Source organism: Mobula birostris, chromosome 7, assembly GCF_030028105.1.
Source record: "Mobula birostris isolate sMobBir1 chromosome 7, sMobBir1.hap1, whole genome shotgun sequence".
NCBI classification, from domain to species: domain Eukaryota; kingdom Metazoa; phylum Chordata; class Chondrichthyes; order Myliobatiformes; family Myliobatidae; genus Mobula; species Mobula birostris.
In genome coordinates, this window is record NC_092376.1 from 164293137 (window position 1) to 164307768 (window position 14632).

Below are 14632 nucleotides of genomic sequence, written 5' to 3' on the forward strand. Positions count from 1 at the left end.
ATGTTCATGCCATCAGGTTGGAGGCTACCCAAACGGAATATGAGGTGTTGTTCCTCCAACCTGAGTGTGGCTTCATCTTTTGCTGAACACCTACGCTCTGTCCGCCAGAGAAAGCAGGATCTCCCAGTGGCCATACATTTTAGTTCCACATCTCATTTCCATTCTGATATGTCTATCCACGGCCTCCTCTACTGTAAAGTTGAAGCCACACTCAGGTTGGAGGAACAACACCTTATATTCCGTCTGGGTAGCCTCCAACCCGATGGCATGAACATTGACTTCTCTAACTTCCGCTAATGCCCCACCTCCCCCTCGTACCCCATCCGTTATTTATTTATTCTTTCTCTCACTCTCCTTTTTCGCCCTCTGTCCCTCTGACTATACCCCTTGCCCATCCTCTGGGTTTCTCCCCCCCCCCCTTTTCCTTCTCCCTGGGCCTCCTGTCCCATGATCCTCTCATATCCCTTTTGCAAATCACCTGTCCAGCTCTTGGCTCCATCCCTCCCCCTCCTGTCTTCTCCTATCATTTTGGATCTCCCCCTCCCCCTCCCACTCCCACTTTCAAATCTCTTACGAGCTCTTCCTTCAGTTAGTCCTGACGAAGGGTCTCGGCCCGAAACGTCAACTGTACCTCTTCCTAGAGATGCTGCCTGGCCTGCTGCGTTCACCAGCAACTTTGATGTGTGTTACTATGTAATTGTCATGATTAGAAACAATGGGGAAGGATGCCTATCTACAGTTAACAGAAAACTTTTGTCCGCTGCAGAGATAATTAAACAGAGTGAGATACAATAGCATAGATACTGCAGTCTGAATTACTTCCTGTTCCCTGGTAAGGAAATGGGATATCATAAAGAAAAGGGCATCATAAAATTGCCTTGGATTTCTTCCGATATTATCACCCTCTTCCCTCTCTTGTATAGTTTCCATTCTCCTTTCATTTTCATATATCAGTGGATTGCGATAACAGTTTGAAATGTGGATAGCTTCACTCATCTCAACACTGAGTTAATTCCATAATCTATGGACTCACTTTCAAGGACTCTGCAGCTCACGTTCTCAGTATTATTAATTAATTGATTGATTTTTTTTTGTTCTTTTTGTATGTGCACAGTGTGTCTTCCGCACACTGGTTTCTTGTCAGTCTTTGTCTGTGGTTATTCATTGATTCTATTGTATTTCTTTGTTCTACTGTGAATGCCTGCAAGAAAATGAGTCTCAGCGTAGTATATGGCGATATATACATACTTTGATAATAAATTTACTTTGAACATATCCATTCTCTCTATTCCTCACAAACCCAGAGTTTGGACTCACAGCTGTCCTTCTCCTAACAGGGAGAAAGCCTGTTTCATGACATAGCTTTGCCCTCTGATTTTCCTGCTCAGTCTATAAAGACAGAGTAAACCAAAGCTGATATCTTCTCAGACTCCCTCCAACCTTTCATCACTCATGACTCCTTCGTTTCCCTGGATGGATGCTGCCCAGTCCATCACAGGCCTCCCCACCCCTGAGCACATTTACATGGGGCACTGCCACAAGAAAGCAGCATCCATCGTCAAGGAGCCTCAGGTCCCACACCACCAAGTTCAGGAACACTTATTACCCTTCAATCATCAGGCTCCTGATGCAGCTTGGATAACATCCCTCACTTCTACTCTGAAATGATTCCATAACCTATCGACTCACTTTCAAGGACTCTACAATTCATGGTCTCAGTATTATTTAGTTTTTGTTTGCACAATTGGTCTTTTTTTTTGCATTTTGGTTGCATGCTTATGTATAGTGTGGGCACGTGGCCAAGTGGTTAAGGCATTGGACTAGCGACCTGAAGGTCGTGAGTTCGAGCCCTAGCCAAGGGAACGTGTTGTGTCCTTGAGCAAGGCACTTAACCACACATTGCTCTGCGACGACACTGGTGCCAAGTCGTATGGGTCCTAATGCCCTTCCTTTGGGCAACATCGGTGTCATGGAGAGGGGAGACTTGCAGCATGGGCAAATGCTGGTCTTCCATACAACCTTGCCCAGGCCTGCAACCTGGAGAGTGAAGACTTTCCAGGCGCAGATCCATGGTCTCACAAGACTAATGGATGCCAATAGAGGCTTATGTATAAGATTCTAAACATATTTCTTTATTTTCCTGTAAATGCCTCCAACAAAAAAGAATCTCAGGCTAGTACAAGGAGGCATACAAGTACTTTGATAATATACTTATTTAGATTGTCCATGAATTCTCTCATTTAACTCCTTTCCTACACCTCAAAGACTCCTGGAAACATGGGTCAATTTCTCTCTTTTTTTATTTATTCCTATCAATGATGGCACTAATAAAACCCACCTTGCTCAGATTGCTTCTGTCCTCATCTTTACATTGTGACGGTGTAAAATTTGACATTGGTACACTGGCCCAACCTGCAGTGTTACAGCTGGAAGTTTCCTGGACCTGTGCTGCCAATGCTTTGCCACTGGGCGGAGCTGTTGAGGCAGTGTTGACCATGGGCCGGATGGGCAGGCTCGGTCTGCTTGATCTCACTGCTGCACTTGGACGGCCAATACGGGCAGTGACGGCCTGCGCGAGCTGGTGGGATGCGAAAGGCTGGGCTTGTATGACCACAGCTGGAACACACCTGCCATTTGTGCTCTGACTCTGTACCGGCGGAACTGCAAGTGTTGGACGATGAGCATTCGCTGAAGGAACAAAAGAAAATGCAACAATTGAACTTGCTGTAAATTTTATGCCTCAGCAACAACCAAACTATATTATTGCAAGCAATTCTCAAACTGACTGATGAAAGCTGAGAACTGTCTGCAATTCCACTAAAAATTGGTGAAGATGGGACAATCCGTCAAAGGATATAGCAGACTGTAGACCAGTTACTGATCTGGGTGGAGAAATGGCAGATGGAGTTCAATCCAGGCAATTGTCAGAAATTTCTCTTTGGGAGGTCAAATGTAAGGGCAATGCACACAGCTAATCGGAAGACCCCTAACAGCACTGATGTACAGAGGGACCTTGAGATCCAAGCCTATAGCTCCTGAAAGTGACTGCACAGGCAGTTACAGTGGTAAAAGAGGGCAGCGGTATGCTCACCTTTAATGGTCAGGGCACTAAGAGTAAGGAAGCCATGTTGAAGCTAGAGGCCGCATTTGGAGTACTGCGTGTAGTTTTGGCCTCCCCCTTATACAGAAAGATTGCAGAAGAGGTTTACCAGGACACTGTTTGGAGTTGAGTTATTCTTTCCTTAGGCCTTGAAGGCCTGATAGAAACCTATAAAATAATATGAGGCATACATAGGGTAAAGCTTTTCCCCAAGATAGAAATATCAAATCCCAGAGGGCACAGCTTTAAGTTATGACAGGAAAAATTTAAACGAAACATATGGGGTGAGTATTTTTACACAATGAACGTTAGGTGGCTGGAGTGTGCTGCTAGCGGTATTGGTAAAGTGGCCACTGAAAGCCACATGACTATGCAGCGACTGGAAGAATATGGGTCATGTGCAGATAAGAGGGATAAGTTTAATTTGGCATTATGTTTGGCTTAGATATCCTGGGCCGAAGGGCCTGTTTCTGTATTGTACTAGTCTATGTTCTAAGGCAGGCACTTCCACTCTAGCTCAGAACATCCCATCACAAAGTTAGATTGAAGTGTGTTGTAATGTCGGAAAATGAACAAGCATGTTGTTGGGACTTGATGACCTGAGTTACAAGGAAAATTGAATGGGTTAGGACTTTATTCCATACAGCGTAGGAGAAGGAGGGGAGATTTGATAGATTATCAGGGGTACGGATAGCAGGCTTTTTCCACTGAGGTCAGGCAAGACCAGAGATAGGGGTCATAGGTTTAGGGTGAAAGGTTAAATATTTAAGGGGAACCAATGGGGGAACTTCTTCAATCAGAGGGTGGTGAAAGTGTGGAACAAGCAGCACTCGAGAAGTTTTGATAAGTACATGTTATTTGTCATATACATTAATGATCTGGGTGATGGGGTGGTAAATCGGATGAGTAAGTATGCAGATGATACTAAGATAGGTGGAGTTGTGGATAATGAAGTAGGTTTTCAAAGCTTGCAGAGAGATTTAGGCCAGTTAGAAGAGTGGGCTGAAAGATGGCAGATGGAGTTTAATTCTGATAAATGTGAGGTGCTACATTTTGGTAGGACTAATCAAAATAGGACATACATGGTAAATGGTAGGGCATTGAAGAATGCAGTAGAACAGAGGGATCTAGGAATAATGGTGCATAGTTCCCTGATGGTGGAATCTCATGTGGATAGGGTGGTGAAGAAAGCTTTTGGTATGCTGACCTTTATAAATCAGAGCATTGAGTACAGGAGTTGGGATGTAATGTTGAATTTGTACAAGGCATTGGTATGGCCAAATCTGGAGTACTGTGTACAGTTTTGACCACCAAATTATAGGAAAGATGTCAACAAAATAGAGAGAGTACAAAGAAGATTTACTAGAATGTTACCTGGGTTTCATCACCTAAGTTACAGAGAAAGGTTGAACAAGTTGGGTCTTTATTCTTTTGAATGTAGAAGGTTGAGGGGGGACTTGATAGAGGTATTTAAAATTATGAGGGGGATAGATAGCGTTAACGTGGATAGGCCTTTTCCATTGAGAGTGGGGGAGATTCAAAGAAGAGGACATGAGTTGAGAGTTAAAGGGCAAAAGTTTAGGAGTAACATGAGAGGGAACTTCTTTACTCAGAGTGGTAGCTGTGTGGAACGAGATTCCAGTAGAAGTGGTTGAGGCAGGTTCAATGTTGTCATTTAAAGTTAAACTGGACAGCTATATGGACAGGAAAGGAATGGAGGGTTATGGACTGAGTGCAGGTCGGTGGAACTAGGTGAGAGTAAGAGTTTGGCACTGACTAGAAGAGCCGAGATGGCCTGTTTCCGTGCTGTAATTGTTATATGGTTATATGGTTACTTGGATGAGAGGAGTATGGAGTGCTTTGGTACAGATGCAGGTCAATTGGACTAGCAGAAAAACAGTTCAGCCTGGACTAGAGGGGCCAAAGGACCTGTTTCTGTGCTGTAGCTCTCCATAACTCTATATAGCCAATTGGTACACAGGAAGAATCCAATTAGCAGCATGAACCTTTACTTCAGTAATATTGACTGAGAGGGATAGACACTGGCTCAGACCCATGCATTAATTGGTATTCCAATAATAGCTGAGAAACTGGTTATTGTCCTTTAATGGCTGTACATTCCCCAAACTCTTGCAATCATAGTACAAAAACAGAGCTGTAATTTTCAGTGCATGGGGCCCATCTCAATAGCTGCACTTAGGAAGAATGTCGGCCACATCCAGGTGGAATCGTTGGATCCATTACTATTCAGAAAAAAATCTCAACAATTTCACTGTTTGCATATTTTAATCCTGCTGTGTTTTCTCTCTCACTGACACAAAGGGAGAAAAAAAAACTCATTTAGATAGTGTGGGAGAAAATGTGTACAATCCTCAGGAAATGCCTGGGTGCTCCGCAGTCCTGGATCATGTTTCAGTCAGAACAGGTGCAGTGTTTAGCTGTACTGCTAGACCCTTGCAGAGTTTACTGTATGCACCCGTACTAGTAACTTACCCCTGTAACTAGTCCCGTAGATACGCCGTGCTATTGTACCCCCTGAAGCAACAGGAGGTGACGTTACTGCAAGCCGCCTGCCATTAGGGCTTGCTTGCGAGTTCAAGGTGGTGTCAGTTGCCGCTCCCCTTTCTTGGGTGGTTGTAGAGGCTGGCAGGCCACTGGAGCCCTTCCCCTCTGTGAGTGCAGATGTGTTTCTGCAAAAACAACACGACTCGATCAGTCCATTTACAATACCATTTCTCTGACATTACTCACCATGTCAGGCACAAGAAGATCAAAAACACAGGTCTATTAAACATTCGCATATTAGTGTGTTGGGGGGGGGAGGAGAAGGAAGTCCACTGGCATGAAAATTTTACTCCATTTCTCTTTCCAGAATGCTTCCTGACCTGCTGAGTAACTCCAGCATTTTCTGTTTGATTCAGCACTTAAAGGGAATTGTTTGTCCAATGTCTCATTGAGTTACACTAATCAGTTTCACGAACACTACCTCAGAAATCCTCTGTTCCACTATTTTATTATTTATTTCTGATAGTAACTTAACAGTATCTTTTTTATATTTTGCATTCTACTGCCGCCACTAACCAAAAAAATTTCACAACATAGAGTACTGTGTAAAAGGCTTAGGCACATATATCTAGCTAGGGTGCCTTAGACTTTTGCACAGTATTGTAGTAATTTTATGTATTGCACTGCATTGCTGCCGCAAAAAGAGAACAAATTTCATGACATGTGAGTGATGATAAACTTGATTCTGATATGGGTGTCTAGTGTTGACTGCGAGTGGAGAAGGGGAAGGGGGCAGGGAGAGGGGAATCATGGTTGGGAAAAGCGGAAGGATAGGGGAGAGAGCAGGAAGCAGCAGAGAGACATTCTGCAACGATCAATAAACCAATTGTTTGGAATCAAATGACTTTGCCTGGTGTCTCAGGGCACCTGTGCCACCCCACTGCCCCTGGCACTCCTTCTCTGCCACCTGTCCCACACCCCTCAAGCGGGCTACACCCTTGTCATTTCCAACATCCTCTGCTCCCGCCAGACACATAAACTCGCTCTCTGCTCCACGTTGACAAATACAGTACTGTGCAAAATTCTTAAGACACCCTAGCTGTATGATTTAGCCAATGACTTTTGCACAGTACTGTATATCAGAGATAATCAACGTGATTCTGATCCAGATTTCTTACCAACGGATGTTGTGGATTCCAATTAGAGAGGTGGCCACTTTTACTAAGAAATGAAAATCAGACCTTTGCGTACTTATTTAAAGTCACTGTCGTTTCAATGGTCTCCTACATACTGTGAAACACAGAGGTGAAAGGGAATCTCTTTTCAGTATTGTTGTGTATTTTATTTCCATTTAACAGGATAACAATGCCATTCGGCCCAATGTGATCATGCCACCCAATTACACCCACGTGACTAGTTCACCTACTAGCCCGTAAGTCTTTGGAATGCAGAAGGAAATCAGAGTGCCTGAAGGAATCCCACGCAGTCACAGGGAGAAAGTACAAACTCCTTATAGACAGCGGCAGAACTGAACCGGGGTTGCTGGTGCTGTAATAGCATTACGCTAACCACTACAGTACTGTGCCTCTCCAGCAAAGAGTGCTGCAAGTATTCTTTGTGGCCTGGTGAAGCAGGAGTTCCCCCTTTATTCCCTTAAGGAAAACTTCAGCGTCCCTGGTAATTATCACTCTGCCACAATGTCCTACTACCACCTCCATCCCTAAGTGCCTCCTGGTTGGTAGATATCTCCACAACTCCCTCCCCTCCTGTCTTCCTCCTGAGCTGACAGAATGCTGCCAAACAAACAGCCCAAACTACAGCCAGAGAGGTAAAGATCCCTAAGGTACCAAGTCCAGCCATTAATTTCTCCTTCCATTTCTGCCGTAGTCCACTGTCCTCTCCTATCAGGTTCCTTCTTCTGCAGCCTATCACCTCCCAGCTTCTTACTTTATTCCCTCTCCCCCACCCACCCACCTTCCCCTCACCTGGCTTCACCTAACACCGACCAGCTTGTACTCCTTCCCCTCCTCACCACCTTCTTATTCTGGCTCGTGCTCCCTTCCTTTTCAGTCCTGATGAAGAGACTCGGCCTGAGATGTAAATAGTTCATACCTTTCCATAGATGCTGCCTGACCTGCTGAGTTTGTCCAGCGTTTTGTGTGTGTTGCTCAAGATTTCCAAGATTTGCAGAATCTCTTGTGGTTATTAATTTCAGCAGGTTAGAATCAGAATCGTTTATCATCATATGTCATAATTTTTTTTGTTTTATCATAGATTTAAATACCCAAATTAAGTCTCCCAATAAAAATCAGAGACTATAAGCCCACCAACGCATAGAGTGTTTTGTAAGATTATCTCTGAGACTCCAGTGTTTTTATTTGTCTTCTTGCAGCATAGTTTTAATGTTTAAATTCAGAAAGCGTGGCTGATTCACCTAACCTTGAGACGTTGGTGTGGATTATTAGTGACAATCAAGGAACAGCCCTTTTTAAATAGGTAATATATCATGTAAGAAGTTAGCCTCTTGAAGGTTTAAAAAGAAATTTCCTTGGAGTTGTTTCTGTCCCCTTGCTGTAACATTACAGGAGGAGTGGGGTATATTAGTCATGACAGCAAATTAGATCTTCACCTCTCTTGCATGTCTGGCCCGTGTGTAGGAAGAATGATGACGGACTGAGCAAATTAATAACTAGTTTCAGTGTAATAGACCGAATTGCTGAGCTTTGTGCTAATGAAAGAGGGCCAGAGACAATCACTGCTAACTATAAAAAGCACAATTGCTTTTGTGCTGCCAGTAGTATGGCCAACCTAAAATGGGTGTGTACCAAAAAAGGGGGAAATCTGTTCAAAAAATAAAGATAAGTTACTATTTTCTCACTGAAGGTTCACTTTACTGGCCTTAAAACTGCTTTACAACCTGTTAATCATAAATTCCATCTGCACTAAGAACCACAAGAGATTTATTAATTACCTGCTAATAGGCACAGTGTAATTACTGGGCAGGCTCTCAGTTTTGCTTATTTGCACAGACATCCCTCTAATCCATCCATCTGGAGGCTTCCCATACAAGTGAAATATTTCATCCTTCTGTGCTTCAATATTTTCTGCTCTCCTGATTAAGAATGAGATCAAAATAATGTGTCACATGGGTGCTCAATGCTACAAGTGTCTTGAAACATATCAAAAGGGACCTCAAATCTCTCTCCACCCCCATCCTGGATGATTATCCTATAATTGCCCATTGAGGGTATCTGTTGTCATTCATGTTGGAAGTAAACTAGCCAATAATATTAAAGAGGATAACAAAAGTTTTTTCAGATACATGAAGTGTAAAGAAGAGGCGAGAATGGGTATTGGACTGCCGGAAAATAATGCTGGAGAGGTAGCAATGGGGGACAAGGAAAAGGCAGATGAACTGAATAGTATTTTGCATCAGTCTTCACCGTGGAAGACATCAGCAGTATGGTGGAAATTCCAGTTATCAGCGGTCATGAAGTGTGTGAAGTTACCATTACTAGGGAGAAGGTTCTTGGGAAATTAAAGGTCTGAAGGTACATAAGTCACCTAGACCAGATGGTGTGCATCCAGGGTTCTGAAAGACACGGCCGAAGAGATTGTGGAGACATTAGTAATGATCTTTCAAGAATCACTAAATTCTGGAATAGTTCTGGAAGACTGGAACATTGCAAATGTCACTCCACTCTTCAAGAAAGGAGAGAGGCAGAAGAAAGGAAATTATAGACCAGTTAGTCTGACCTCAGTGGTTGGGAAGATATTGGAGTCAATTGTTAAGGATGTGGTGTTGGAGTACTTGGAAGCACATGATAAAATAGGCCATAGTCAGCCTGGTTTCCTCAAGGGAAAATGTTGCCTGACAAATCTTTTGGAATTCTTTGAAGAAATAACAAGCAGGATAGATAAAGGAGAATCGGCTGTGCACTTGGATTTTCAGAAGGCTTTTGACGAGGTGCCACACGAGTCTGCTTAACAAGCTATGAGCCCATTTTGTTACAGGAAAGATTCTAGCATGGATGAAGCAGTGGCTGACTGGCAGGAGGGAAAGAGTGGGAATAAAGGGAGCTAGGCACCATTTTGTTTCTTAAAGTTACCTACATTCCAATTTCCTCCCAGTGCCCAGATCTTTGAGAGGTGTGGTGGCAAATACCTCCATATTGATCCCTCTGCTATGCAATAGCACAGCCTTGGATTCTAAATGAACTCATTTCTGCTACAAAATCATATCATAAGTTGAATTTGACCTGAGTTCCTGGGGAGGCAAAAGAAGTGATATCCGATAGTTATAAGATTCACCACCGACAACAGTGATACCCTCCACTTTATTATTAATTTCTAACATCTCGCGGACCTTACAAGTTTAATGTACAATGTAAACCAAGTGGAACATGTCATTACTGTTACTGGTATGGACAAATCAGATGTTCAATAAGCCTGACACAGCTCAGGAATACTATACACAGATGTGTCATTAGTACTTACACGGGTACTTGTGGCTTTAAGTATACCATTTCAGTGTGATACTGTGAATTAGTATCACTGGTACCAGGGGCAGCCACACCAGTTTCAAACGGACCATGCTGTGTCTGTAAAAATAAAGAGAACACAAGTTAAAAACATTGACACCTGAACATTGAGGGACAGAGATATAAACAAGGCTTCAGTAGACACTGAACTACAAATCAGCAGTTAGGTTGAATTGGAGTAGCCCTCTCCAAAATTCCACCACTTCAGTATTCTCTCCGCACCTTCAAAAATTTTTTTTTTTCAAATTGAAGTTTGAAACTGCCTCCCTGCCATCCCCTATTTCAGTCAGACTCTCATTCCTGGTAGCTCACCCTTACTTTGTGAAACGCATGAATATCTTTACCTCCATAAACAATCCTGGTCTGTAAATGTAAGATGTATCAGATATTGCTGTTTCCCCTCCATTCTGCTGTGCCTCTCCTACATACCCTATGACTCAGTGCACGAAGTTTTACACCGTCCAACCTATAAATACCGCTTTAGGCTATGCGACTCATGAATGGAAGAAAGCATTAGCATAGCAAAGCTGGTATGGGTTCCAGCTGAAAAAAGTTGGGAGCCTTGGACATGTAATTTAGTGCTGTATTAGAGGCACGTAAACCCGAATCAGGAGTTGAGCACCAGGTCCTCCGAACCTGCTCCGTCCTTTAATAAATTCATGGATTGCATTTGAAAGGTTGTGACATTGCTAAAATGTCTTTAGATGTTGAGTAGACTGAGATAATGAGACGTGTCTCGAGCAGTTTCTGAAGAAGTGCTGGGGCCTCTCCTCCTATCCTCGTCAACAATCCCCCTTCAGCTGACACCACACAAGAGAGACTATCAGTTCTGATGAAAGGTGATGAATCTAAGATATTATCTCTGTTTCTTTCTCCACAGATATCGCCTAATCTGATGACTACTTCCAGCAGTTTCTGTTTATATTTTGGATTTGGGGCACCTGCAGTTTTCTTTCTGCTTTTTCAAGAGTAACTAATTGCTCATCTCACTTCTGCTTGTGCAAACATGTTGGGTAAAAAGTGACTACCCTTGTTTGTCAAAACAAGTCAGTGTGTTTTAGAGTAACTCATTGTATGAAGTGCCTCAAGATATTTTTGACAAGCAAGATAATGCACTTGGCAAATGTAATCCTTTAAAAAACAATTTTTTGATAATGTTCATGAATTCTAATGGCTCAAAGAGCAGGTTTCTTTGCCTTAACAAAGGAGAGAAAATCTGATATTATCCATTTATTTTAATCCTTTAACAGTAACACAATGCAAAACGACGAGTGATGCATATCATGGCTGCATAATTCAGAGCCAAAAACACCCAAAGGATTTAGAATTTGTTGGGCATGTTTCTACAAGCGGCTAAAAAGTCTGCTAAACAGTCCTTACACATTTTTAGATACTTCTGGTCCATCGCCCACACATTCTTGAAAAGGGGACATTGTCCTTAATCTCAGAATCAGTCTGAAGGTTTGATGGCTTGTTTGAAGGCATTCTAGTAATCAACAACCCAAGGGTGGACGTAAACAAGAATTGCGTGTGAGTCAGGGTGGGCACAAGTAGAAACAGATGAAAGGAGATTGGAGTGGCTGGTTTTTTTTTGTTGGGAACTAGCCAGCAGCACGACTTTCTGCTGCAATAAAGTGAAGGATTACAATCACAGATCATCTACAGTCGAATTAAAACACAAGAGGAATTTGATACAATCAGAAATTATACAACACCTGCCCCCAGACTGTTAAATTGCCAAAAGGGGTTAAAATGCAAACGCACTATTTGAACGCTCCCATTAATTTTGCATAATCTTTTGCCTGATGCTGGGACTGACTTGAGGACCCTGCGACTTTGGAGCTCGATATACTGCCAAAAGAAACAAGCAGTTTACTAGAGAAAATGGGATTCTGTCGCAGAGGCTGTAGAAAAGTGATATGGTGAGTGACTAGGAAAGAAAGATACAACTGGGAAGTGGGAGCAAACAGGTGTGGTGAGGTAACACACACAAAATGCTGGAGGAGCTCAGCAGGCCAGGCAGCATCTGTGGAAAACAGTAAACAGTCGACGTTGCGGGCCGAGACCCTTCTTCAGGACTGAGAAGGGAGGGGGAAGATGCCTGAGTAAAAAGGTGGTTGGAAGGAAAAGAGGTGAGCTGGAGGGTGATAGGTGAAGCCAGGTGGGTGGGAAAGAGAAAGGGCTGAAGAAGAAATAATCTGATGAGAGGAGAGTGGACAACAGAAGAAAGGGAAAGAGGAGGGGACACAGAGAGAAGTAATAGCGGGACGATGCTGAGGATGTTCTACGAGTCTGTGGTGGCCAGTGCTATCATGTTTGCTGTTGTGTGCTGGGCAGCAGGCTGAGGGTAACAGACACCAACAGAATCAACAAACTCATTCGTAAGGCCAGTGATGTTGTGGGGATGGAACTGGACTCTCTCACTGTGGTGTCTGAAAAGAGGATGCTGTCTAAGTTGCATGCCATCTTGGTCAATGTCTCCCATCCACTACATAATGTACTGGGTGGGCACAGGAGTACATTCAGCCAGAGACTCATTCCACCGAGATGCAGCACTGAGCGTCATAGGAAGTCATTCCTGCCTGTGGCCATCAAACTTTACAACTCCTCCCTTGGAGGGTCAGACACCCTGAGCCAATAGGCTGGTCCTGGATTTATTTCATAATTTACTGGCATAATTTACATATTACTATTTAACTATTTATGGTTCTATTACTATTTATTATTTATGGTGCAACTGTAATGAAAACCAATTTCCCCCGGGATCAATAAAGTATGACTATGACTATGAATAAGTAGGTTAGAAGAAGTGAAAGCTCAGAGCCCACACCTAGTCCGTGCCAAACTATTACTCTGGCTAATCCCATTGACCCGTAGCTGGTGATAGCCCTCTGTACCCTTCATACACCAAACACAGGGTAAAACAAAAACAATGTAGAACAAAGCGTAATAGCTACAGGCAAACAGTAAGGTACAAGATCATAACAGGGTAGTTTGTGACATCAAGAGCCCTATTTATCTTACTGGGGAACTATTCAACAGTCTTATAACAGGGTAGAAGTTGCCAGAGGAGGCAACAGCAATACAGCGGTGGTAATCGGGAGGGGGCTGGTGGTAATTAGTTGAGGGCACAGAGTAGTGCTTGTTCAGTGATACAAACTGCGTACTTTAAAGTGGGGTTGAGGGAGACTGTTTATTTCTTGCAGCCATACATTGTCGGATGTGGTCCAGTAGGTGGTCTCTCAGGGACCACCCCTTAGACCACATGTAGGCTTTGTTTTGCCAAGTTGCTGCATAGTGTCAAATGCCTCAGGGCACAGCAATCTTGCAGTGGGCGTCTCAAAGGCACATTAGGCACTTTGCAAATTCTGTTGTGTGGCTGAATTCTAGACATTTTATCTGGAAAGGTTTTACATATGAATGCTAAAAAGCTGGTACTGTATATAATACATTGTCTCAGCCATGAAGTGGTAGGCCACACTGAGTTGCCAAGGCAACAAAAGAAACACTCTCCATTTGCTGCAGTTCAGGTATAAATGCAAACAAACTACATCCAGCAAATTAGACCAGAAGATATAGGAGCAGATTTAGGCCATTCAGCCCATAAAGTCTACTCTGTAATTCAATCACAGCTGTTTCATTTTCCCTCTCAACCCCATTCTCCTGCCTTCTTCCTGAAACCTTTGACGCCCTAATTCAAGAATCTATTAACCTCCACTTTAAATATACCCAATGACTTGGCTTCCACCTCCACCTGCAGCAATGAATTGCACAGATCCCACACCTTCTGGCTTAGGAAATACCTCCTCATCTCTGCATTAAAGGGACGTCATTCTACTCTGCCTTTTGCCACTGTTAAATTAATCCAACGATTTCACACTAATTTTCCCCAATGCATCTTTAGCAACTGTTGATACAGAACACCTTGAGGGTCAGTAGTCAGTCGCGGGATACAGAGGGATGCATTCGCGGGACACGGAGGGATGTCGGGTGCAGCTGCAGATTCAAGGCGCCTGTGCTATAATGCAGGAGTTGGTAATGTACTGACAAGAGCAATGCTCTTAGTTGGTGATTCTGTATAGACCTGCCTGCCAGCCCTCAGTGTGATCCAGCTCTACTTGTTCAAAGCAAGGAAGATTAACATAGCACAGATAAATGAAAAACAGACCCATGCCTGCTGTTCCTTGTGTGATTAATTCCCAGTTCTGGTTTCTGCTGCTGAAACTGGTTGGGTCATCTCGAGCCAACATTTGCAGAAGGGTATTGCCTTTGTGACTAGTGAGGACTTGTAATTTAAAATGTGACTATGGTTTAAGATTCACATGGCACATATATATACATACACACATACACATAGCTATGAGGCCCAAGACTTTTGCACAGTACTGTATTTGTTAACGTGGAGTGGAGAGCAAGATTGTAAATGTGGCCGAAGCAAAGGATGTTGGGAATGGCAAGGGTGGAGCACCAGGGGAAGGATGTGGGT

At 43.3% G+C, this 14632-nt stretch overlaps 1 protein-coding gene across 2 annotated transcripts in view; it reads right to left on the minus strand.

Annotated features, from left to right (window-relative positions):
* The window catches only part of LOC140200548 (E3 ubiquitin-protein ligase SH3RF1-like), a 99216-nt gene that overhangs the window by 13285 nt on the left and 71299 nt on the right, over window positions 1-14632 (minus strand). For both annotated transcript variants that reach the window (XM_072264035.1, XM_072264037.1), the window contains exons 6-9: window positions 10103-10206; window positions 8577-8717; window positions 5594-5790; window positions 2339-2688 (exon numbers count right to left, since the gene is read on the minus strand). In XM_072264035.1, the coding sequence (XP_072120136.1) occupies window positions 2339-2688; window positions 5594-5790; window positions 8577-8717; window positions 10103-10206 (792 nt within the window). The remainder of the gene's footprint in view (window positions 1-2338; window positions 2689-5593; window positions 5791-8576; window positions 8718-10102; window positions 10207-14632) is intronic.